Source organism: Canis aureus, chromosome 6 (assembly GCF_053574225.1).
Source record: "Canis aureus isolate CA01 chromosome 6, VMU_Caureus_v.1.0, whole genome shotgun sequence".
Taxonomy (NCBI): Eukaryota; Metazoa; Chordata; class Mammalia; order Carnivora; family Canidae; genus Canis; species Canis aureus.
Window position 1 is genome coordinate 39,783,661 of NC_135616.1, and position 21,868 is coordinate 39,805,528.

Here is a 21,868-nt window from a genome sequence, read left to right on the forward strand (position 1 = left end):
TGTCACTGCTTCTAAGCCTTTTTCACAGACATACAAATCGTGAGCTCATGCTGTTGTCTTCAGTTCACGTGAAAGATTAGCAGTTTAGCTTAACTCTCCTTTCCTCACACTGAAACTCAGAGTTCCAAACACCATTACTATAATTATTTGTTTGCATTATCCCAATAAATAGTGCGTTTTGAAATGCCAAGCCAACATTATGATTTCTCTGCAGTTCTTTTCATTCTTAGGGATGAATAGTCAAAATGCTCAGTTTCATAATCACTTGAAAGAAAATTCTTCCATGTGGCTTTGCTTCCAGCTCCAAGTACAATCACGGGCCCTTGTCTCACTTTGTTTCAGATTTTTAGGAATTGCATCCCTGTTCTGCTTCTTAATTTAGCCTAAAATTAACTTCATTATTCTGAACTTAATTCTGTTTCAATTATATAATATATTTATGTAGTTCCAATGTCAAAGCCAGAAAGCAAGCTGCTGCCATTTTACAGGTGAAGAAACAGGCCTGCAGCCTGCTCTTCAGAAAACCTGAGAGGTCTCTGGCCCTGGGCTGTAGGGAAGGGGGCTGCGAGGAGCCTGCAGATGGGACGGCTTTCTCCAGAAGGAGATCTGGATGTTCTCAGGGCCGAGCCCTCCAGTTCCTTCAGCTGTTCTTTGGGGAACAGTCTGGGATGCCCTTTGAGCATAGGACTTTGCTCCCTGGCCGCAAAGTTCTGTCCACTCAGGGGCTCCCCTAGATGTGGTGCCGTTCAGCCTGCCTCCTCGCCACCCCCCCTCCCCTGCCCACCCTGAGGCCTTCAGCTGCAGGAGCCCTCCCTCATCTGGGCCAGGGTCCCGCGCTTCCTGGCCCCTTTCAGAAGTTCTCAAAGCCACCATTCTGCCAGCACAGCTGTGGCAGCGCTTGGAGCTGTGCGCATGCAGCCCCACTCCCACGTCCCCCTGCAGAGGACCCAGGTGCCCACATGACGTGCAGGGCCTTGAGAGGATCTGAGCTGCTGGGCCCCACCCCCACGTCTGGGGAAGTGGGAACAGGTGCTCAAGGGACCAGAAGGATGGGCTCTCCCAGTGGCCACTGTGGCTGGGAGTCCAGTGACCAGTGGCTAACACTGGAGGCGGGGGTGCCAGGGACGCCAGGACCTTGGGGAGGGTCTGTTTCCTCAACTTGGGTCATGGCCTCAGCGTTGGCCTTGGTGGGGGGGCCGTGGGGGTGAGGGAGAGGGAGGAGACTGATTATTCTCCTCCACAGAGACTGGAAAGCTCCCCAGGACCCAGGAGGCTGGGAGGCCAGCCAGCTGGGCTGCAACCCCCTCCCCCCCCCCACCTCCACCATTTCTGTCCCCTGAGAGACAGCTGGGGCCCTGGCAAGAACCCTGGCCTGGGCGTCCATCAGGAGACTTGCTTTTGGTCATGGTCAGCCTGTGACATGCTGTGTGACCCCAGATAACTTTCCACCTCTGGGTCTGTTTCCTTGTCCAGAAGATATTTCAGTTTCCCTGAGACATTCTCCTTCTGTTATTAGGGCAGGAAGTTCTACGTGAAATCAGACTTGAATTCTTCCTGCTTCCATTGGTCCTGTTTGCTTTCAGCCAGTCTCCGAGGGTCCCTTTCTGAGACCTCAGGGAGGTCTTGGTTCTTCTTGCCTCTTCTTAGGAAGGGATAGAAATGGGTGATGGTGACTGTCACATGGCCAGGGGACAAGATGCAGGTAAAAATAGTACAGAAGGTCCCTGCCCAGCAAGTGCCAGCTAGACTGCAGTATGAGTCTTCAGAGCTGTAAGTGTTGGAAGAGTCTCGGGGGCGAGGGGGCACTCATTGCCTCCCCTGGAAATTCCTCAGGGCGGACTCCTCTCTCAGATAACGAACGCTCCGTCTCACCCGCAGGAGACTGGTTCACTGGCCTCCTGGCCAGGAGATCTGTGCACACTGGGCATGTGTGTATGTGCGTGCATGACTAGCAAAGAGAAAGAACTAGATTTTGCTGAGCTCGTCCATGGGCCAGGTGCAGTACACATTACCCAGTGCCATTGATACTCTTCAGCCCGTTGTTCAGAAGAGGAAAGAGTTTCAGAGAAAGGAAGCCCTGCACAAGGTTTGGCTGCTGCAGATGGCAAACCAGGGCTTTGACCTCAGGGCCGGAGCCCCTGGAGTCCTGGCTCTCACCAGCCTTCACAGCAGCAGCTCCCTGTTCCTGCACCACGTCTGGTTTCCCACCAGGGGGACTGCCTCTTGGAACAGACTGTCTGGTACCAGCCCCAGTCCAGACCCAGCTGCTTCTGGCCTCGATCAAGGTCAGACTCTTTCAGGATGCCACGTGTGCCCACACTTCTAGTCATGAGGGGAGGTGACAAGGAAGGTCACTTTCTCTTCTTTCCCCATCACAGCCAGGTTTCCCCACAGCAAGAACTGTGGTTACCTGGGAGCCACCACTGAGATTAAATTTCAGCCACATGGTTGCCTGGCTCTGCCTGGCTGGGCTTAAGACCCGGGTGGAGCTGATCCCAGCCCTGGTGGAGGCAGGCTGGCTGCATGGACCCATGCTGAGACTGTTGGGGTGGGGGGGATGTCTCTTTCAGTTGGGTTGCAAGGTCCGAGGGGAGCAAAGGGAGGTCCTAGGGCTGCCAGGTGCTGCTTAGATCTGCCCCAAGGCCAGATCCCTCTGGCCTCCATCAGAGGACTTGGTGCTGAAATAGTGCCTGGTCCATAGTGGGCATTCAGTTAGTATTTATTTAATGAAATGAATAAACAGAGGTCTCTCCTTCCCCAGACTCTGCCAGGCACCTTGTTCTGTCCTCTTTAGGCTCACCTCCCCGCCTGGGTCATTTCTTTTACTAAAAGACCCTACCACCCACCACCCCCAGGACTTCCTGTCCTGTCTCTACAGTATATGGGTGTCCAAGGATTGGCCAGAGCTCTACCTTAGGTCCTTGAGGATTTAGGGAGGAGTTTATTGTGAGCTTCTGAAAAGCGCTTTGGAAGCCAGTCCACAGCATTTGAAGTAGAATCCAGACAGTGGTAAGACTGGGACAGTTAGGGCATCAGCAGAGGGCAGTCCAGAGTCCCATACAGGAGGGAGGGACTTGGGTGCCGTCTAAATGGAAGGACAGGGACCGGTCCTGAGGTTGATTTGCACTGCAGGCACCCCGCATGACTTGGGATATTTTCGGGGTGCTGCTGGAGATTATGGGGATCAAATTCCCCAACAAGCTATCCTTGGTGCCACCACAGTTATCCGGGGAGAGAATTCAAGCATCTAGCTGTCCTGCCCACAGTCAGTGCCAGGGGCTCTGCTTCAAGTCCCAGGAGGGACAGGGGGAGTGAGAAGAGGGAGGGGCAGAGAGAGCCTGGGAAAGCAGAGGGAAGGGGAGGCTGTGGAGCTGAAGAGGGGGGGTGTCATTGGTATTCTGAGGAGTCCCCCAGTGCTAGGCAGCACTCAAGGCCCACCCCCTGGCACCAGGCTGCACATTCATCAGCAACAGCCCTGGCCAGTGGGCCCTCTGGGCTCCCAGCAACGCCTGTGTTTTGCACATTGGTTTTTGTGACCAGTGTGTCCATTCACAGTGCCGCTCCTCCCCCACATGGCATCCAGAGAGTCCCTGACTTGCTTTTCTTAACCCCTGAATCCGCTGTCTAACCTCCATCTGTCCAGCTGCAAAGTCAGCTCCTCCTCTGTGCAGGGAGCAGGAGCACCACCAGAGGCAAAACCCAATCAGGGCTTCCAACAGGGATGTGGTTGTGGTCCTTTGCCCCTCATCCTGCCTCCAAAAAAGAGCTTCCCTCCCCCACTCTCATGCTTCTGGCATCCTGTCCCTATTGTCCAATTCCCAGGCCCTCCTCCTCGCCCCTGGCCCCACGGGAAGTCCCTCTGGCTGTCTAACTTCCATCCGTCCAGTTGCAGCAGCATCCTCCAGCTCCGCGAGCGCTCGCTCCCGCCCCTCCAGCCCTCCCCCCTACTCCAAGTCCCCGGCTTCTCTCCAGAACCATGTCCTACTTCGCACGTCCTTGCTCTCTCTGCTGCCTCTAGGAACCGACGCAGAGGAGGCAGCGGTAGCGTGACCTTCCCGAGCCCCCTGCGTCCCTGGACAGGGGGCGGGGGCGGCCCCGGGGAGGAGCGGGGCGGGGACGGGCGGGGGAGTGGAGAAAGGGGTTTTGTGCGAGCCCGGCGGCCCGGCGCCCTCTTCCGAACGTCCTGCGGGCCCGGCCCTCCCTGCGCCCGCGCAGTCCTCGCCGCAGTCGGCCGCAGCCGCAGGACGGAGCGTGGTCCCGGAGGAGAGCCCGGAGGAGAGCCCGGAGGAGAGCCCGGAGGAGAGCCCGGAGGAGGCTGCAAACTTGGCGGTGCAGCACCCTCGCAGCCCCGGCCGCCTGCAGGTAGGTGAGCACGAGCGCAGCCGGACCACCGGGACCCGAGAGGCAGGGAGCCCGGGGCGCCGTCGGCCGCCGGTGGTCCGCGCCCCCCCGCCCCCGCCCCGCAGCTCTGGCCTCCCGGGGCTCCGGCGCAGGCCACCTGCTGACCCTGACAGCCCCCAGGCGCCCCTCCGCTGCGTGCGGCCCCTCCCGCGCCCCCGAGTCCACGGATGATAGGAACGCCCCCCGTCACTGCGGCCTCCTTGCTGCGCCCTCGGGCGCCAGCCCCCGGCTCAGGCTTCCGACCTTGTGCGGGGCAGGCGAGCGGCGGGAGGAGCAGGAAGCAGCCCCTCATTGGAGGCCCCTTCGGGGAGCCCCGGGACAGCCGACAGCGGAGCGGGTGGTCGGGGCGGACTGGCGCTGGAGTCCCAACTCTGCCACTTACTTGCTGTGTGACCTTGGGCAAGTTAGTTGACCTCCCTGAACCTCGGGTTCCTCTTCAGTGTGATGCATAGACCATATTTTTCTCAAAGTTAAGGTTATCCATGCGAAGCCTGGATAAGAGGCCTGACTCAGGTGGATGGTCAGTCACCAGTAGCCAGAGCTCCAGTTACCCTCCTGCTTTCCTCTCTAGCACTGCCAGGGGGCTGGAGACCCCCACTCCCAGGTCCTTTCCCCTCACCCTCCTATGGGAATAGCTCTGCCCACATGCTTCCAACAGGACCAAGAGATTTGCCATCAGTTTTGTTAGCACCGTTAATATCTGCATGACTTCTATTCCAGATAAGAGCAGTAAGATCAAGGGACACTGTTACCCATGGACCACCCACCCCCACTCACCCTGGCCCCACAGCATTACCAGCACCTGTGTTTTCATGGCTAACTTGGCATCATCCACCTTTCAGATTCTGAACTAGGAGGAGCTGCAGTAGCTCAGCTGTGATGTCGCTAATAGTATTACTAGTTGTGCGTCCAATAAATAGGACTATTTATGCAATGTCTTTAGCTGGTCCCACAAGCTCTGCTAATGCCTGGCTGCTGTCGTGTAAGGTCAGGTTGCTGCTTGCACGGCCACTAAGGGGACCATAAGAGCTTCCCTCCTGCTGACCCTGCTAGCTACAGGAGCCTGGTTCCTATGGGGCAGACTCTGCACAGCCAGCAGGGAAGGGGGGGCATTTAGCATGGAGATGGCAGGTATTGGATGTGTGTACGCATATGCATGGACACACACACACACACACAAACCCTGGTCCTGATCTTAATCCTCTGTGGATTGGGTCTACGAAGCCTGTGAGAAAGATGGGCTCCGTGATCAGACAGGAATAACATATCGAGAGAGAAGTTTCCTGAACAGCTTGGGAAGCTCAAGGCAAGGGCAGAAATCCTGGAGCTGGAGCAGGAAAGGATGAGCTGGAGAGAGGGATGGTGTGGATCAGGGAAGGGACAGGAAGCCTGTCGATGCCGAAACTCTCCAGGTTAGGGACGGAGAGGGTATCCTGCTCTGGAGGACAGCAGAGGGGTGAAGGCCAAGTCTGTTTTCCCTTTCCCCACCCCAGGTCTGACACTGGTGGCAGAGGAGGGGATGCAGTAGTGTTCTCAGGACACTTGGCTGTACCAGGATGGGGCTGAGGCCCAAGCAATGGGGTGGGGGCAATGCAGATGTCTCTGATCATGAGAACCATGTAATCCAGGTGCCCTCTTGGCCCCTCTGGTTAGTGACTCCCCTTCCTGGAAGTGGGATGGCTCCCATATTTCAGGGTACCAGGTCTTCATCAGCCTCAGACTTTCTCCCTTCATTCCCTCACCTTCAAAACAGAGGTAAAAGGGCAGGCCAGGGTGCTGGTCCCAGAGTGGCTCCAAATATATGGGTTTCTGGGCCGTCTGTCAGAGAGCTGGGACCCAGGTCTATGAGCAGCTCCAGCTCCAGCCTGAAGAGAGGGGAGGGAGGGCGCCAGAAAGGGGCCTGGCCCAGGACCTGGCACAGCTCAGATGCAAGGCAAACAGTCTGCCCAGTACCCAGCTGGCACCGGCTTCTTAAACCAAATGGTCCCTCCTTCTACCCCAGAAGGCAGTCCTCCCAAGTGCCCCTATACCCAGAGCTGGTCTCAGCACCCTCTGATCTGGCCCCAACAAGAGACACCCTGGACATCTGGCTCCTGTCACTCCTTCTCCAAGTCTAACCCTGAGGAAATGAAGCCCAGCCATAGCGGGAGGGATGGAGGTGTTGTAGGTGGGGAGGCATTCCAAGGAGGATCTCAGATCCCTGGGAGGATTTGGGAGAAGAGAGGTTTCCCAGCAGTTCAGGCTCAGAAAGGGGAACACATGCATGAAGGCAGAGCCTAAGAGGGCAAAGAAGATGGAGGTTGAACCATGGGCCTGGAGTGGGAATGAGCCTCTAGGAAATCCTGCCTCTAGACTAACCTGCATCCCTCCTGCTGCGCCATTGGCCTATGCCATGGCAGACCTGGGTCTCTGTGCTTTTCTACTAGCCCTTACAGATGTTGTTGGTCACTAGCTCTGAAGCCTTCCCTCCTGCAGGCACATTGGCCTGGTACCTGACTTGGCTTTGCTGGGAACCAGAGTCAGCCCTATCCTTCTCTGGGTCCCATTTCTCAGTGTCACCCCCCAACACCCCCATCTCTCCATTATGAAAGTGTGAGTGCTTTGAGATCTTCAGAGGACTATTCTGGGTTCTCAGGGTGTCTGAGAGCCAAGGGCAAGAGGGAGATGACCCCTCCCATTTAGTCTCCCCCTCCCTTAGCCCACCCCCCCAGCCTAGGGCTGTGGTGGGGGAAGGGAGAGGCTGGATGGAGGCCAGACTGGCAGAGACAGGGGCTTTGTCCCAGCTGGTTTCTGAGCCAGGAGATCCGGTGGGAAAGCCCGTGCCAGGCAGAAAGGAAGGCTGGGAAGAAGTGAGAAGGCAGCCAAGGGCGGAGGGGAGTGGAGGATGCTAAGGGTAAAGAGAAGAGTTTCCTTATAAGTACTGGTGGGGTAGGGGGAGGTCAAGGAGGGGTATAGCTAGAGAGAAGGTGTGCATCACCCAGGTTCAGTCTAGGAGGCCCTCCTGGAAGAGGCTGGGTGGGTATGGTACTCAGGGAGGAAGGGGCGGAAAGGAAAAGTTGGCAGGGTCCTGGGGCTCTGGGTTCAAGGAAGGAGTCTGGCACTGTGAAGACCAGAGGGAATGAAGTATGATAGCACCTACCACTCATGCTATAAGCATTTATTGAGCTCCTACGGTGTGCCTGGTTCTGTGCATCTGTGCAGCGCTTATAGGATAAAAGGCGCTCTAGAACCCGGAGCCTCATCACCACCCAGGTGCTGTCCTACAAGTCAGGAAACAAAGGCCTACAGAGGTTAATGAATTAGCCTTAAGTCACACAGGAAGTTGACTAGAACCCAGGTCTTGGTTCCAAGGAAGAGTCCTCTGGTGGGGAGACAGAATCAAAAACAAGGGAGTTAACGGTGAGGTTGGGACAGTGGGCTTCTTGGACCACCATATGTGTGAGTCCACATGGATGTGGTCAGGAGCCGGGGGAAGTCCATCCTAAAGTCTAACCCCAGCTTTCCTCCTCAAGTCCCTCCACCAGCCTGAGCATGGCCCCCCTGTTCCTGCCCCTGCTGGTAGCCTTGGCCCTGGCCCGGGGCCCTGTGGCCTTAGCTGATGCCCTGGAAGGGGACAGCTCAGGTAAGCAACCGCACTCAGCATCACTGTCTCTGTCTCCTGCATCTCCTCTATGGAAGAGGGTGGCCTTGGAGGACCCAGGGAGAGATAGGATAGAGGGCACTGTGGGGAATGATGTGGTCTGGGATGCTTGGAAATAAGGGATAAGCTGCTGGCTCTGGGTAGGGCAGGCAAAATTAGTGGTAGGACTGCCAACCCCTAGGGCATGGGACCAATGAAGGGGGCTGGAAGACAGAACAGGGATAGAGTGGGGAGAAATCCCAAAGGTGAGTCTGAGGGAAACTGAGGGGAAACTTTAAGGCCAGGGCTGGGGCCAGCTTAGATCTGGAGTGGGCCCCAGGGAGTCCTGGGATGGTACCTACCAGGCCACTGTCCACAGGAACAGACTGGAAGATTTGGGGACAGATCTGGAGAGGGAGTGGGATGGGCCTGGGGTCCTAGAGGCAAACATGTGGGGCCCTGGGAGCAGTGGTGGCTGGGATCCTGGGGCGGGCTTGGAGACCGGGTGGGACCCTGTGGACCAGGTGCCAAGTTCTAGCCACCGGCCTGCCCGCCCACCCACAGAGGACCGGGCCTTCCACGTGCGCATCGCGGGTGACGCACCACTGCAGGGCGTGCTGGGCGGCGCCCTCACCATCCCTTGCCACGTTCACTACCTACGGCCGCTGCCGGGCCACCGGGCCGTGCTGGGCTCCCCGCGGGTCAAGTGGACCTTCCTGTCCGGGGGCCGTGAGGCCGAAGTATTGGTGGCTCGGGGGCTGCGCGTCAAGGTGAGCGAGGCCTACCGTTTCCGTGTGGCACTGCCTGCCTACCCGGCATCACTCACCGACGTGTCCCTGGTGCTGAGTGAGCTTCGGCCCAACGACTCCGGCATCTACCGCTGCGAGGTCCAGCACGGCATAGATGACAGCAGCGATGCCGTGGAGGTCAAGGTCAAAGGTGAGGGGCAGGACCCAGGAAGGTTCCCCCAGGGTGGGAGCCCACAGTGTGAGGGGGGAGCAAATGCTCTGGAAGGCACCCAGTGAGCTAGAAAAGGAGTGGGTAGAGACAGACCTTTGTTACCTCCTTTCTCTCTTGGGGTGGACAGACTCCTGAGCACAGCCTGGGGCAGGCCCCTCAGCAGTAGAGAGAGCACAATGTGAACTTTACCCTCGTGTACAGGGGAGTGCCAAGGAGGGTGAGAGGAGGTCAGGGTGGGGTGATCATGCCTCAGGGCTCCTCTCTGCCCCTCAGGGGTCGTCTTTCTCTACCGGGAAGGCTCTGCCCGCTATGCTTTCTCTTTCGCTGGGGCCCAGGAGGCCTGTGCCCGCATTGGAGCCCGCATTGCCACCCCGGAGCAGCTCTATGCCGCCTACCTCGGGGGCTATGAACAGTGTGATGCTGGCTGGCTATCTGACCAGACCGTGAGGTGAGCAGGGTTGGGACGGGGGATCCTGTGGACCAGGAGCTTCTAGTTGTGTCTGGAAGTGGCAGTGGGCCCTGGTTCTGCCAGGGGCTGCTGGCTGCCTCAGGTCAACCATCCAGGACCCCCTGCCCCTGGGGGTGTCTCTGCAGAAGAAAACAATTGGCTGCATGGAAAGGCAGTGCGATTCAGGAGGGGCATCCCTGGATAGCTCCCTGATGGAGGCATCTGTACTCGCTCCCAGGTATCCCATCCAGACACCACGAGAGGCCTGTTACGGAGACATGGATGGCTTCCCTGGGGTCCGGAACTATGGAGTGGTGGACCCAGATGACCTCTATGATGTCTACTGCTATGCTGAAGATCTAAATGGTGATTGGGGGTGAGGGGTTCTCAGAGCCCCTTCTCCGGTGCTGTCCAGAGGTCTTCCTGGGGCCTCTGCTGGACCTCATGTGTTCAAGCAGGCATCCAAGGGGGCATCCAAAGGAACAACCCGTGTCCCACCTTCCAGATACTGTCATGGAAGCAGGTTCATGGCCAAAGCCTCCGACAAGTGGTGGGAGACCGACTTTGAGTTTGACTCTGCTGCCACCTGCTGTGCATCTCTCTACTTCGTAGCATCTCTGGGCTGTACTGTGCTTCTTTGCAGTCTGAGAAAGTTGAGCCAGGCCCCTCTGAGTAATAACATCTATCCTGAGGTTTTACCTGAGCTTTGACCCTGAAATAGGGTAGTTGACTCCATGTCACAGATGCAGAGACCAAGGCCCAGAGAAGCCAGCCTAGGGTCTCTACGGGAGCCCAGGGTGGATGGGGCTCCCGACTTCCTGGTCACCCGGCCTCCTCTTCCTCTCTACCAGGAGAGCTGTTCCTGGGTGCCCCCCCAGACAAGCTGACGTTGGAGGAGGCACGGGCGTACTGCCGGGAACGGGGTGCAGAGATTGCCACCACGGGCCAGCTCTATGCAGCCTGGGACGGGGGCCTGGACCGCTGCAGCCCGGGCTGGCTGGCCGATGGCAGTGTGCGCTATCCCATTGTCACACCCAGCCAGCGCTGCGGTGGGGGCCTGCCTGGTGTCAAGACGCTCTTCCTCTTCCCCAACCAGACCGGCTTTCCCAACAAGCACAGCCGCTTCAACGTGTACTGCTTCCGAGGTGAGCCGGCCTTCCTGCAGAGGCCGAGACCACCCTCCTTTAGTCAGAGACAGACTTGAGCTCTGAAGTTTCCCCCCTCCCCCCAGCTCAGCTTGGCACCTAGGGTTCTTACTGTGGTTCTGCCCTCTGTCTTGTGCTGTGTAGCCTCGGGGAGAGCACCTGCATCTCTGTATCCCCTCCCCTACCTTCTCTCCAATCCATGACTCGCCTCTCCCATGTCACTCCATATTGGGTGATCGGAGAGGTTTCCATTGCTGGTCTGCTCATGAGTAGAGCAGGGATGATAGACATTCTCAGAATGCAATGAATGATCTGCTCCAGTTAACATAATGCCTTCAAGAGCCCTGGGTGGGGGGTGTTCAGAACCTTCAGCTTGAGGGTGTCCGATTTTTAACCACCAAATATTGATGGACAGACACAATTCCCCCCCACAGGGAGCAGGTCCTCAAGGACACTGGGTGTAGAGATGGTTTATCTGACCACATCTTCTATTGGGGGCTTATAGGAATGCAGTGCCTGGGACCCCCAGAGACACAGGGCCCAGACCTAGGGGGACTGACAGGGAGGCAGTGTCAGGGGGTGTCTGGGTCCTCACCTCAATCATGAGTCTGCAGCACTGGTACAAGGGTTGAGGCAGAAATGAAAGGAGACTACACAGCCTCGACCTTCGGGGAGCTCCTGGTCTGAAGGGGAAAGACACTGCTTTTGCCATGGGGGCCCCCAATCCAAAAAACAATAAGCTTGAAAAGAGACTGAGAGAAAAGCATTACTTCTATTGGGGCAGATCTCCAAACATCCTTAGCCCAGGGTGAGGGAGTGGTGGGGAAGTGAAGCCCCTAGGAAGGAAGATCCATCTGGAAAAGCCAGTGCAAGAGGGTTGATGATGACGATCATAATTGTAGTGAATATGTCTTATGCGTTGCTTATGATTTTGTGCTGAGCACTGTTCCAGGGAGACATGGAAGGAGGAGCTGAATGGAGGAGGAGGGAGGATGACTGGTTGGGAACAGGGACAGGCAGGCAAGGGCACAAGTTTGCTAGTCTGGCAGGAGCGAGGCTCACCAGAGTAGGTGAGGGGGCAGGACGTTCTGTGCTGTCATGTCTGGCTGAGCACAGACAGCCCTCAGGGCTTTTCTTAGCCCAATTTCACTGTCACTTCATTGGTTTTCTGATCTTGGTTCTCCTCTTCAAAGACAAGGTAATCCATCCTAAAGCTCCAGTTGTTTGGAGGGAGCAGCTCCTGGAAGGATGGAGCAGGCCCTTCCTTTGCTCTCCGGCCCCAGTGCTGACACCCTCAGCCGGTGGCTGCCGAATGTCCTTCCTGCACTCCACCCTCCAGCCCTCCTGGATAATGGGCCACCTGTCCATCCTTCTTGTCTCTATCTCCTTACTCAAGGGACTGTCTCTCTCCTGAGCCTTTCCTGACCACTCCATCTAAAGTAGTACTTCCCACCATTCTATCTCCTTACTCTGTCCAATTGTTCTTTATATAGTAACATAATATATGTTTACTGGTTTATTATCTATAGTTAGGCTCTAAACTCCCTTAGGACAGGAGGCTTGCTGTTTTTCCTCCATGGTGTCCTCAGTGCCCAGAAGAATGCTTGGCATGACACATAGTGGGCCTGTGATTAATGCTTGAGGGACACATAATGAACTCCCACAGTGCTCCCTGGGTCCTGTGAGTCCTCCACAGGGAAGATGAGTGAGAATTGAGAGAGTCTCATGGTCTTTGAGTCTAGTCCAGAGACTGTGGGTTTCTCCCATGGCTGTGGCTGGAGGGCAGCGCCACCTGCCTAACCTCCCATTGGCACTTCCCTCCTGACACAGACTCTGCCCAGCCCTCCGCCATGCCTGAGGCCTCTGACCCAGCGTCTGACCCAGCCTCTGATGGGCTGGAGGCCATTGTCACAGTGACAGAGACCCTGGAGGAGCTGCGGCTGCCTCAGGAAGCTGTGGAGAGCGAGTCCCGGGGAGCCATCTACTCCATCCCCATCGTGGAGGACGGAGGTGGTAGAAGCTCCACTCCAGAAGACCCCGCAGAGGCCCCCAAGACCCTCCTCGGTAACTGGAGCCCCTGTCAAGAGGAGTTGGGGGTGAAGGTGTCCAGAGTGATGCTGGGCTTATGGCTGGCATGACTCGTCCTGTCCCTTCTCAGCATCTTGGTGATGCAGGGCATCTCTCCAGGACTTTCCCAACCCTTGCCTTTGCAGCACATTCCACTCCCAACTCTCTGGGCCTTGGAAGGAGGGTGCTCCCTCCTTTGTGTCCTCCTCCCCCTTACCTACCCAAAATAGACTTGAGAATTTTAAGCCTACAAGAGTGAGTGAGATACAACGACTGTGTTTTTTTCCTGGGCTAATGACAGCTCACAGAGCTTTCACCAGGTAGCCTCAATATTGCTGTTCAAGTTGGAGGTCTTCCGGTGGGGAGCAAAGACAGCCTGTCCCAGGGGCAGGCTCCCCCACCTCACCCTCCACAGCCCCTTCCTCCCTCCTCTTCTCTTCAGTCTTCCCGGTTGGGGCTGGTGCTGTCCCTGGTGCTGAACCATCTGTGCTTTGTCTAGAATTCGAAACACAATCCATTGTGCCTCCCCTGGGGTCCTCCGAAGAGGAAGACAAGACTTTGGAGGAAGAAGAGAAATATACGGATGAAGAAGAGAAAGAAGAGGAGGAGGTGGAAGATGAGGCCCTATGGGCCTGGTCCAGCGAGCCCAGCAGCCCAGACCCACAGACCCCTCTGCCCACTGAGCCAGCCCTAGAGGAATTACTCTTCCCTGCCTCTCCACCACCAGCGAGTGCAGTCCTACAGCCTAGGCCATCACCACCTTCCGACAGAGAGCCAGAGGCTCCCAGGCCTCCAAGAGTCCTTGGGCCACCCACTGAAACTCTATCCACTCCCAGGAATGGGCAGCTGGCATCCTCACCACCTTCAGCTACGGCTGGGGAGAGAGAGGTGGGGGAGGAGGCTGGTGGTCCTGAGCTGACTGGGGTCCCTCGAGGAGAGAGTGAGGAGACAGGGAGCTCTGAGGATAGCCCTGCCCTGCTTCCAGCCACACGGGCCCCTGAGAGTGCCAGGGAATCGGAGGCCCCCTCTGAAGAGAATTCTGGAAGAACTGTCCCAGCAGGGACCTCAGTGCGGGTTCAGCCAGTGCTGCCCACTGACAGCGCCAGCCAAGGTGGAGTGGCCGTGGCCCCCTCATCAGGTAACTTTGCCCAAGGCTCGACTTCCCTCTTTCTCCTCCTTCCCTTTCTCCCCCTGAAGCTCTGGGTCACATGATCTCTGGTCCTTTACCCTCATTGCCCCAGCCTCTCCTGTCCTTTGCCTTCATTCTCCTACACACCTTTACCTGGGTGTCCAGTCTTGGATGCTGCACTTGTGACTTCCATCCCAGCTCTCTGATTTCTCACTTCATGACCCCCAACTCCATGGCCCCACCCTTGACTCCAGCCCCACCACTAACCACCTGGGACCTTTTCCTGCTCTTGGCTCTCCACCTGTGACTCAGCGGCCCCACAGGCCACCCCCCATCCTCATACACCTTAGGTGTCCTGGGTTCCTATTGTATTCTCCAAGGCCCAGGCCTCCGCTCTTGCTGCCGCTTCCCCTCCAGCTGCCCCCTCCCCCTCCTGTGTGCCATCCACCTCAGCCCTCCCACTGATATCAGGGAAGCCTGGGATTCTGTCCCTGCCCCTTAGCCTCTGGGGTCCAGGAGAGCCCTTATCCCCACAGAGCCTTAAGCGACTACTTCTGTGAAGTATTTTTTCGACTGTTTCATGGAAAACAAGCCTTGGAAATAAATCTCTATTAAACCACTTTATAACCAAAACTCTGGCCCCCTCTGTCTCCACCCCCAGCTGCCTGCCCTTTTCATTCCTTGGATTTGTGTCGTGGGCAGCTCTCTGATGCTTCCCTTTGGCCCTGCCTCTCCCTCTCCTCTCTCCCATCTCTCCGAGCCTCTCTGCCTCCTCTTCATCCTCAGCCAGTGCCCTTTCCTGTCCTCCATCTAACAGCGCTCACTGGTCCTCAGCCTCCCCTCTCAGGCTGTCCTCTGTCTTCCTCCTCACTGCCAAGAGCCCAAATCTGACCGTCAGAGAAGTCATTGTCCATCAGCCCAGGGACTGCTGGGAGTTGTAGTCCTGCACCCCTGATGGGGAGAAACCTCAGCCAGAGAGAGAGAGAGAGAGAGAGCATTTGTATTCATTTCTGATCCATCTCAATGGCTCCCATCTAGAGCCATACATACAGACTAGTGATGGAGAAAGTCTATCTGAGCATAGAAGCCCATGCCTGGCATCCAGGTGCCCCAGCCTCCCCCACCACAACTCAGCAGGGGGATGGGATCTAAGTTTCATCCCACTGCCCAAAGCCACCCCCTCCTCCACTGACTCCTGCACTAACAACCATCTCACCCCTAGGAAGAATGGTCTCACCCTCTCTGAACCTAAAGGATCTCAAAGTCCCTAATGCTACAGAAGACACAAAGCAGGAGGCGAGGATGGAGAGGAAATATAGAGGGGGAGCAGTGGAGAGTTAGGTTCTGGGGTCTCAGAGAAGCCCTGCCTACTCAGGGAAGGTTGAGCTTCCCCGTGGAGAGCCCTGGAGAAGGCTGGGGTCCTGCCAGCCCCAGGACTACCCTTGCTAGATGGTCCAGGGTGGGGTAGGGGCCCATGAATCACAGCAGGCTTGCCCATTCCAACCACTGGCTCTCTGCCCCACTGGCCTTGGAGTTCAGTGCCCTGTGGGTTGGGAGGGGGTTTGGTGGGAAGAGAAGCATCAAGGGAAGTCTCTGCAGTACCTTAGTTACCCCACCTGGAGGCTGAGGGATGTCCTCTGGTCTGCTACTGCACCAGGAGGGAAGAACTTTCTGGTTGTAGAAGTCATTGGCCTCCAGAGGGGGAAGAAGGAAGAGCAGAAAGTCTCAGGAGGAGTGCCTTCACTTCCAGTCTGTTGTCCTGGCTCAGGTGCTGCCACCCACAGCCCAAGGAGGGACCTAGTGGCCTGGGTGCAGGACCAAGTTTGGAAGTCTCTGCCCCCCAGGGAAGTGTGAGGAATGGAATGGGCTCCCTAGCCTCTTCCTACCCTCTGTGCTTAGTGGGTTACATAAAACACCTCCCCTCCCCCTTTGCCCAGGGAGCTAGTGCTACCAGCTTGGAAGAAACTGTTGGCAGGAGGGGAGATGATGGGTGTGTGTGTGTGCTGGAACAGCTGATTCATTTCACCCAAAACAGCTAGGTCATCCCAGCAAAAATCTTGGAATCACCTCCAGCTTCTCCTCCCCCTACCTCTGCTCTCATCCCCACCAGGCAGAGGGAAGCACAGTGGGCCTTGCCTTTGGTTGCCAGGGTATGGCAGGGTGTGAAGAGCCCTGCTCAGGAATGTTTCCCCTCCCAAGCTGAGAGCCTGGCCCTGCACTGTCAGTCTGTGGGGCCATCCTCCTCTTCCTGGACCAGAAGGAGTGAAAGCTGCCTATCCAGCACCCAGGCCTGGTCTAAGGGCAGCCACCTGGGAGGATGGGATCCTGGGATCCAGAGGGAGCAAGTCCAGAGGAGAAGGCAGGTGACCCAGCCAGAGGACAGATGGCAGGCCTTCAGTGTAGTGTGTTAGTCTAAGAAGACTTTCTGGGGAGAGAGGGCCAGAAAAAGGAAAAGAGATGGATTGGAGGGGATTCTAGGCTGGGGAATGTGCAAAAAGCCCAAAGTGGAGGGGAGTCTGGGGAGGAGAGAGAGTCTGGGAGATAAGGGGAGGCAGGAGGCTGCATGATGTTGAGAGTGCATGGAGCCAGCAGGGCAGTGGGAGCCTCCAGCTTCATTCCTGGGGGTGGGGGGTTGATGATTAGGGTATGGAGTTAGGCAAATACATTGATTGCTCACTATCAGCTTCTGAGGTTGACTCTATCTGGTAGAGGGCAGGAGGAATAGCTAGCCACCCCCCCCCCATCAGGTCCCAGAGCAGTAAAGGTCAGGCCACACCTGTGTTGCTGTGGTGATGGTCCTCTTCTCAGGTAGCACTCGGGCCACCTAAACTGTACAGAACTGTGCAGAAACCTGGTACAAACACAAGGGGGTGGGGACTGACCTCCAGGCTCAGAGAGGTAAAGTGACCTGCCCAGTGTCACTCAGCAGAGCCAGGAACCAGATAAGAGTCCAGGTCTCATGATTGACAACTCAGTATCTTTCCCTTTCGTGGGGTTGGGTCCTGAGGGCCTTCCTGGCCACTTTCCCCAGCCCATTCCATAGCGTCCACACTGGTGGGCAGGGCAATGGCCAGTACAGGGTTGAGTCCATGCTGAAGTGAGAGGTTATGGGGGTGGTGGCCCGTGTGGGAGAAAACCCCAGAACTTAGGGCTGGGCTGACTTTCAAGGTACTTTGATAGCTCCCAAGACAAGGAGATTGGAGCTGTGGGCTCTCTGAACCCTCTCTGGGGGGCTCAGGATGCAGAGCTGTGCTCCCCTGCTCCCCCCACCTCACTTCTCTCCCCCCTCAGGTGACTGTGTCCCCAGCCCCTGCCACAATGGTGGGACATGCTTGGAGGAGGAGGAGGGGGTCCGCTGCCTGTGTTTGCCTGGCTATGGGGGGGACCTGTGTGATGTTGGTGAGTGTGTTGAGGAGCAGGGCTGGGGTGGGGGTAGACCTGAAGCCTGGACCCTGCCACCATGTACTAGCTCTGGAGCGAAGAGGGAGGGCACTGGTTTGGGCCTTGTCATTAACAAATCTCCATTTTAGTCAAATCATGTAACCTCTCTGGGCCCTACCCTGGATTTCCTCATCTGTTAAGTGGAACCACACAAGCCTTTCTCAAGTGGTCCCCGTGCAAGGAGTGCACAGCATACCCCTTGCGTCTGGCAGGCAGTCCATACCTGCTAGTTCTCTCCTGGCAAGAGAGGAGGGCACAGCCCTTCCCTAGGATGGAGGATTGTGGAGACCCGGGCGAGGACTCTAGCCCTCACCCTCGCTGGTCCCTGGTACTCAGAGGAGGAAGCCATTAAGGATTCCTCCCACCAGGGCCCCAGGCGCTCCTCCTCACCCCCCATCCTCTGCTGGCTCTCTGGCATCTGCTGGGGCAGCAGGAGGAGCCCAGTCCCTTCTGGGGGAACGTGGCCCCTCCGGCCCCAGTGACCCACCCCTCTGTGCCCCAGGCCTCCGCTTCTGCAGCCCTGGCTGGGACGCCTTCCAGGGGGCTTGCTACAAGCACTTCTCTACCCGGAGGAGCTGGGAGGAGGCAGAGACCCAGTGCCGGATGTACGGCTCGCACCTGGCCAGCATCAGCACGCCGGAGGAACAGGACTTCATCAACAGTGGGCTGGGGATGGGGCTGGAGGGGACCTCATCACCTGCTCTCTCCCACTCACTCATTAACCAGTCATTAATCACGAGTGAGTGTGTGAATTAATTAACTCCCTAATTCATTAATCCGGGAGCTCATTACTTGGTTTGCTTTATTCATTCATTCATTCATTCCCATCTCCGTCTCCCTCCTTCCGTTGCACGCCACGCGAGGGGCGAGGGGCTCCGGCAGCACCGGCTGGGGCCTGTGGCAGGAACGACACCTGCACCCGCCAGACGCCACCCGCGGCCCCTCCCCGCCTCGCAGCCTCTGCCACCGCCATCTACTTCCCCGACTCTGTCCTCGGTTTCCCTTTCCCGGCCCCGCTGGCATATCTCTCCTCCCCACCTCTTCCTTCCGTCCGCGGGCAGAGGTCGGGCAGAGGTCGGACGGACGGACAGGGAAGCAGGGAAGCGCGGGCCGGGTCTGGCGGGACCGACCCCCTCCCCCCCGCCGTAGGCCGCCGGCAGCGGGGAGCGGCGCCACCTGCTGGCAGCAGGGCTCACTGCACACACCCGCGTCCGCCGGCGCTTCCTCCCCAGGTCGGTACCGCGAGTACCAGTGGATCGGGCTTAACGACCGGACAATCGAAGGCGACTTCTTGTGGTCAGATGGCGTCCCCCTGGTGAGAGGCTCCGGCTGCCCCTCGAGCTGGCCAGGTCGCTTGTCCCAAGCACTTCTGCCTCCGCCCCCAGTGACCCATCACTTGCCCTCTTTTTCTGGCGGGTTCTCTGTCCCTCTTCTCCTGGGCAGGCCTCCCTTTCTTGCGTTCCTCTCTCTTCTCATTATCCCTCCCCATAAAGCCTGTGACTGTCCTTGAGCCCCCACTCCTCATCCCCCTTGCTGGCTGTCTCCTAGCACTCCTCCCACCCTCCTTCTTAGGCCCTCCAGGTCCATCCCTCCCCCTCACTACACCCTCCACCCGACCCCCCAGCTCTATGAGAACTGGAACCCTGGGCAGCCTGACAGCTACTTCTTGTCTGGAGAGAACTGCGTGGTCATGGTGTGGCACGATCAGGGACAGTGGAGTGATGTACCCTGCAACTACCACCTGTCCTACACCTGCAAGATGGGGCTGGGTGAGGCCAGGCAAGGGGGAGGAGGGGAGCGCCAGGGGACCCAAGCCGCATGTGTGTAAAAGAAGGGGGAAAAGCTACGGAGGAGTCAGAAATGTGTCCCAGGCCACTGGCAAGGAGGAGATAACAAATGAGGTGCACCCACCAGGAACCTCTGCTCTTTTTTGCATCACATTGTGGCCCTCCCCTTCCTCCTCCTCCTGATTCTGGGAACTGTCACCCACAGAGCCAGGCTCCCAGTTCTTTTTTTTTTTTTTTAAGATTTTATTTATTTATTCATGATACACAGAGAGAGAGAGAGAGAGAGAGAGAGAGAGGCAGAGACACAGGTAGAGGGAGAAGCAGGCTCCATGCAGGGAGCCTGACTCAGGACTCGATCCCGGGTCTCCAGGATCAGGCCCTGGGCTGAAGGTGGTGCTAAACCGCTGAACCACCCGGGGCTGCCCTAGGCTCCCAGTCCTTGACTGTGTCTCCCCTGCAGTGTCCTGTGGGCCTCCACCAGAGCTGCCCCTGGCTCGAGTGTTTGGCCGCCCACGGCTGCGCTATGAAGTAGACACAGTGCTTCGCTACCGGTGCCGGGAGGGGCTGATGCAGCGCAACCTGCCACTAATCCGCTGCCAGGAGAATGGTCACTGGGAGCCACCCCAGATCTCCTGTGTGCCCCGCAGGCCTGTGAGTGCCAGGAAGATGCAGGTGGGGAGCTATCCAACAGTAGCCCTGGGCTCTAGCCCAGCTCTGCCAGCCCCTGGCTGTGTGACCTTGCAGTAATCGCTGCCCCCCTCTGGGGCAACAGGAAGGAGGTGGTGGTGAGCTGGATACTCTGGGGTCCCTTTCAGCGGGGGGGATGTCCAAGAGCATTGGCCACACCCTGGACTCTTACGTGCTGAGCCAGGGCTAGTGTTTGGATGAGATCAGGGGTCAGGAGGAGTAACACCAGAGGGCAGGCTCTGAGAAGAGACACAGGGAGGAGCCCAGGACAGAGGATGAATGTGTACATCTTTCCCAGGCTCGGGCTCTGCACCCAATGAAGGCCTCAGGAGGACAACAGGGGAGGCTACTGGGACGCTGGCAGGCACCACGGATGCCTCCTTCCAGGCCCTCTCTTGGTCCTCAAGGAGCAAGGCCTTAAACAACTGCTGCCCCCAGCACTGCCCTCTCTCCCACCCTCTTCCCATCATAGGAAGTGACCACGTGAGGGGTGGAGCTGGAGTCCAGGTGGCAGTGCCTGGGGGGTCTGCGGGCAGTGCCTGGGCAGCTCCACCCTAGACTAGACCCTCTGGCCCCTACCCTGGGCATCAGAACCCCTATGGCGGGCGGGGGGGGGGGGCTCAAGGGAGTCCCTAAGTGCCTCAACTGCCCCTCTCCTTGCCAGCCAGCCTGTCCCCTCCTGTCCACTCCATCCCTCTGGGAACACCTGGCCCCCTTACACTCAGATTTCCCAGGAAATGGGTCTACAGGATGGAGAACCAGTAAAACCAGCCTGAAATAAAGCTGCATTTGAGCAACTGCAATCAAGCAAATTTGATGCTTCTGTGGGAGAGGAAGAGAGGAGAACGGGCTTGGGCTGGGCCTCCTGGGATAAACAGATCCTATGCAGTGATGAGCTTCTGAAGGTCAGAGAAGTCCCCAAGATGTCAGCAGAGAGAATGATGTCGGCACCGCATAGCTGCCCAGGACGGATTTATCGAGTGGAGGAGCTCACTGGGACAGGGGGCCAGTGTCAGGGTGTCTGGAAAGAGCTGGAGTGCCAGGGTGCCCAGTTGAGCAGACCTGGACAGTCTGGGGACAGAGGGCCCACAGAGCAAGGCTGGGAGGCCGGTGCCTTGGTGGTTCCGCTCTGAAGTTCCCAGGGAGGTGTTCTCTCGGGGCTGAGGGTTAGGGTGAAGGGAATGCAGGTCTGGGGGCCAGACTGCCGCAGAGGAAGCTGGGACGCGGGAATGCGGCAGCCAGACAAGGGCCCTGAAGTCCCAGCCTTGCTGGCCGGCTGGACTCCGGGAAGGACCTTGGCGGGTCTCCGGACTGTGACCGGCAGAGGGCGCTGCGGACGCGGGGACGGCGGCCCGAGAGTGCGCTGTGCGCGTGCGCGAGTGGGGCCGGGCCGAGGAGCCGCGGGGCCCCGGGAGGCCGCCAGGGGGCGCCGCGACCTCTGGCTCCGAGCAGCGGGGGCGGGGAAGGGGGAGGGGGCCGCGGGGCGGAGGGCGACTTCCGGCCAGGCTGCGCTGGCCCTGGGGCCGTGAGTCAGCGGAGGTTGGGACGGTGAGGTCACTCTCAGAACTGGGGAGAGGATGACGCGCCGGGAGTGCGCGTGTACCGCCTCGCAGGGCGCCGGGTTGTGCCTTCGTGATGGGGGCCCTGCCCACTCGCAGTCACACTCGCGCGCACGCCGCCGCTGGCCGCTGCCCATGACCAGTGTCCCCCACGTGGGCGATTCTGAGTCCTCTTCCTGCGAGTCCGCAGAACCGGATACACTCAGAGACAGGGGACAGACTGGCGGAGCAGGAGGGCTGGGAGCCCGGGAGGGCCTCGGGAGGGGAGGCCCGGCAGGTGCCTGTGGGAGCCGCGGGGGGCCTCACCCCATCCCACCCGCAGCACCGCGCTGCCCCGCTCCTCGGCCTCTCCACCCTGGATGGAGACCCCAAACTCACTGTCTCCAGGACTCCAGCGTGACCTCCCAGCCCCCCTACCACCTCGCTCCTCTCCTCCCCAGGCTCACCTGCCCTACCTCTTGCCCTCCCATGGCTAGGGATGGGGCTGTTTCTTCAGGAGCCACAGGAAGGAAAACCGTCCTGGGGCCAGAGTAGGCCCTGGACACCCCCCCCCCCCTTTGTTCTGTACTACCCTTTGGATTGCCTAGTCAGTGCATTGTTAGGGATGGCAGGCGCTTGGCTGGAA

At 58.3% G+C, this 21,868-nt stretch overlaps 1 protein-coding gene across 5 annotated transcripts; it reads left to right on the forward strand.

Moving 5' to 3' along the window:
* The first annotated feature begins 4,132 nt into the window (after positions 1-4,132).
* On the forward strand, positions 4,133-20,201 carry BCAN (brevican). Of its 5 annotated transcripts, XM_077901129.1 has the most exons (15): positions 4,133-4,254; positions 4,291-4,362; positions 7,914-8,023; positions 8,585-8,959; positions 9,254-9,428; positions 9,667-9,794; positions 10,280-10,573; positions 12,404-12,637; positions 13,140-13,778; positions 17,061-17,168; positions 17,713-17,949; positions 18,443-18,525; positions 18,835-18,979; positions 19,458-19,669; positions 19,983-20,201. In XM_077901129.1, exons 3-15 carry the CDS (start codon positions 7,933-7,935, stop codon positions 20,103-20,105), a joined length of 2,844 nt encoding a protein of 947 aa, XP_077757255.1. In that variant the 5' UTR covers positions 4,133-4,254; positions 4,291-4,362; positions 7,914-7,932; the 3' UTR covers positions 20,106-20,201. The 5 variants fall into 5 exon arrangements, with proteins under 5 accessions (XP_077757255.1, XP_077757256.1, XP_077757257.1 ...); XM_077901130.1 differs by lacking the exon at positions 4,133-4,254 and having other exon boundaries at positions 4,282-4,362; positions 19,458-19,648; XM_077901131.1 differs by lacking the exon at positions 4,133-4,254 and having other exon boundaries at positions 4,282-4,362; positions 17,713-17,871.
* Positions 20,202-21,868: the final 1,667 nt, after the last annotated feature.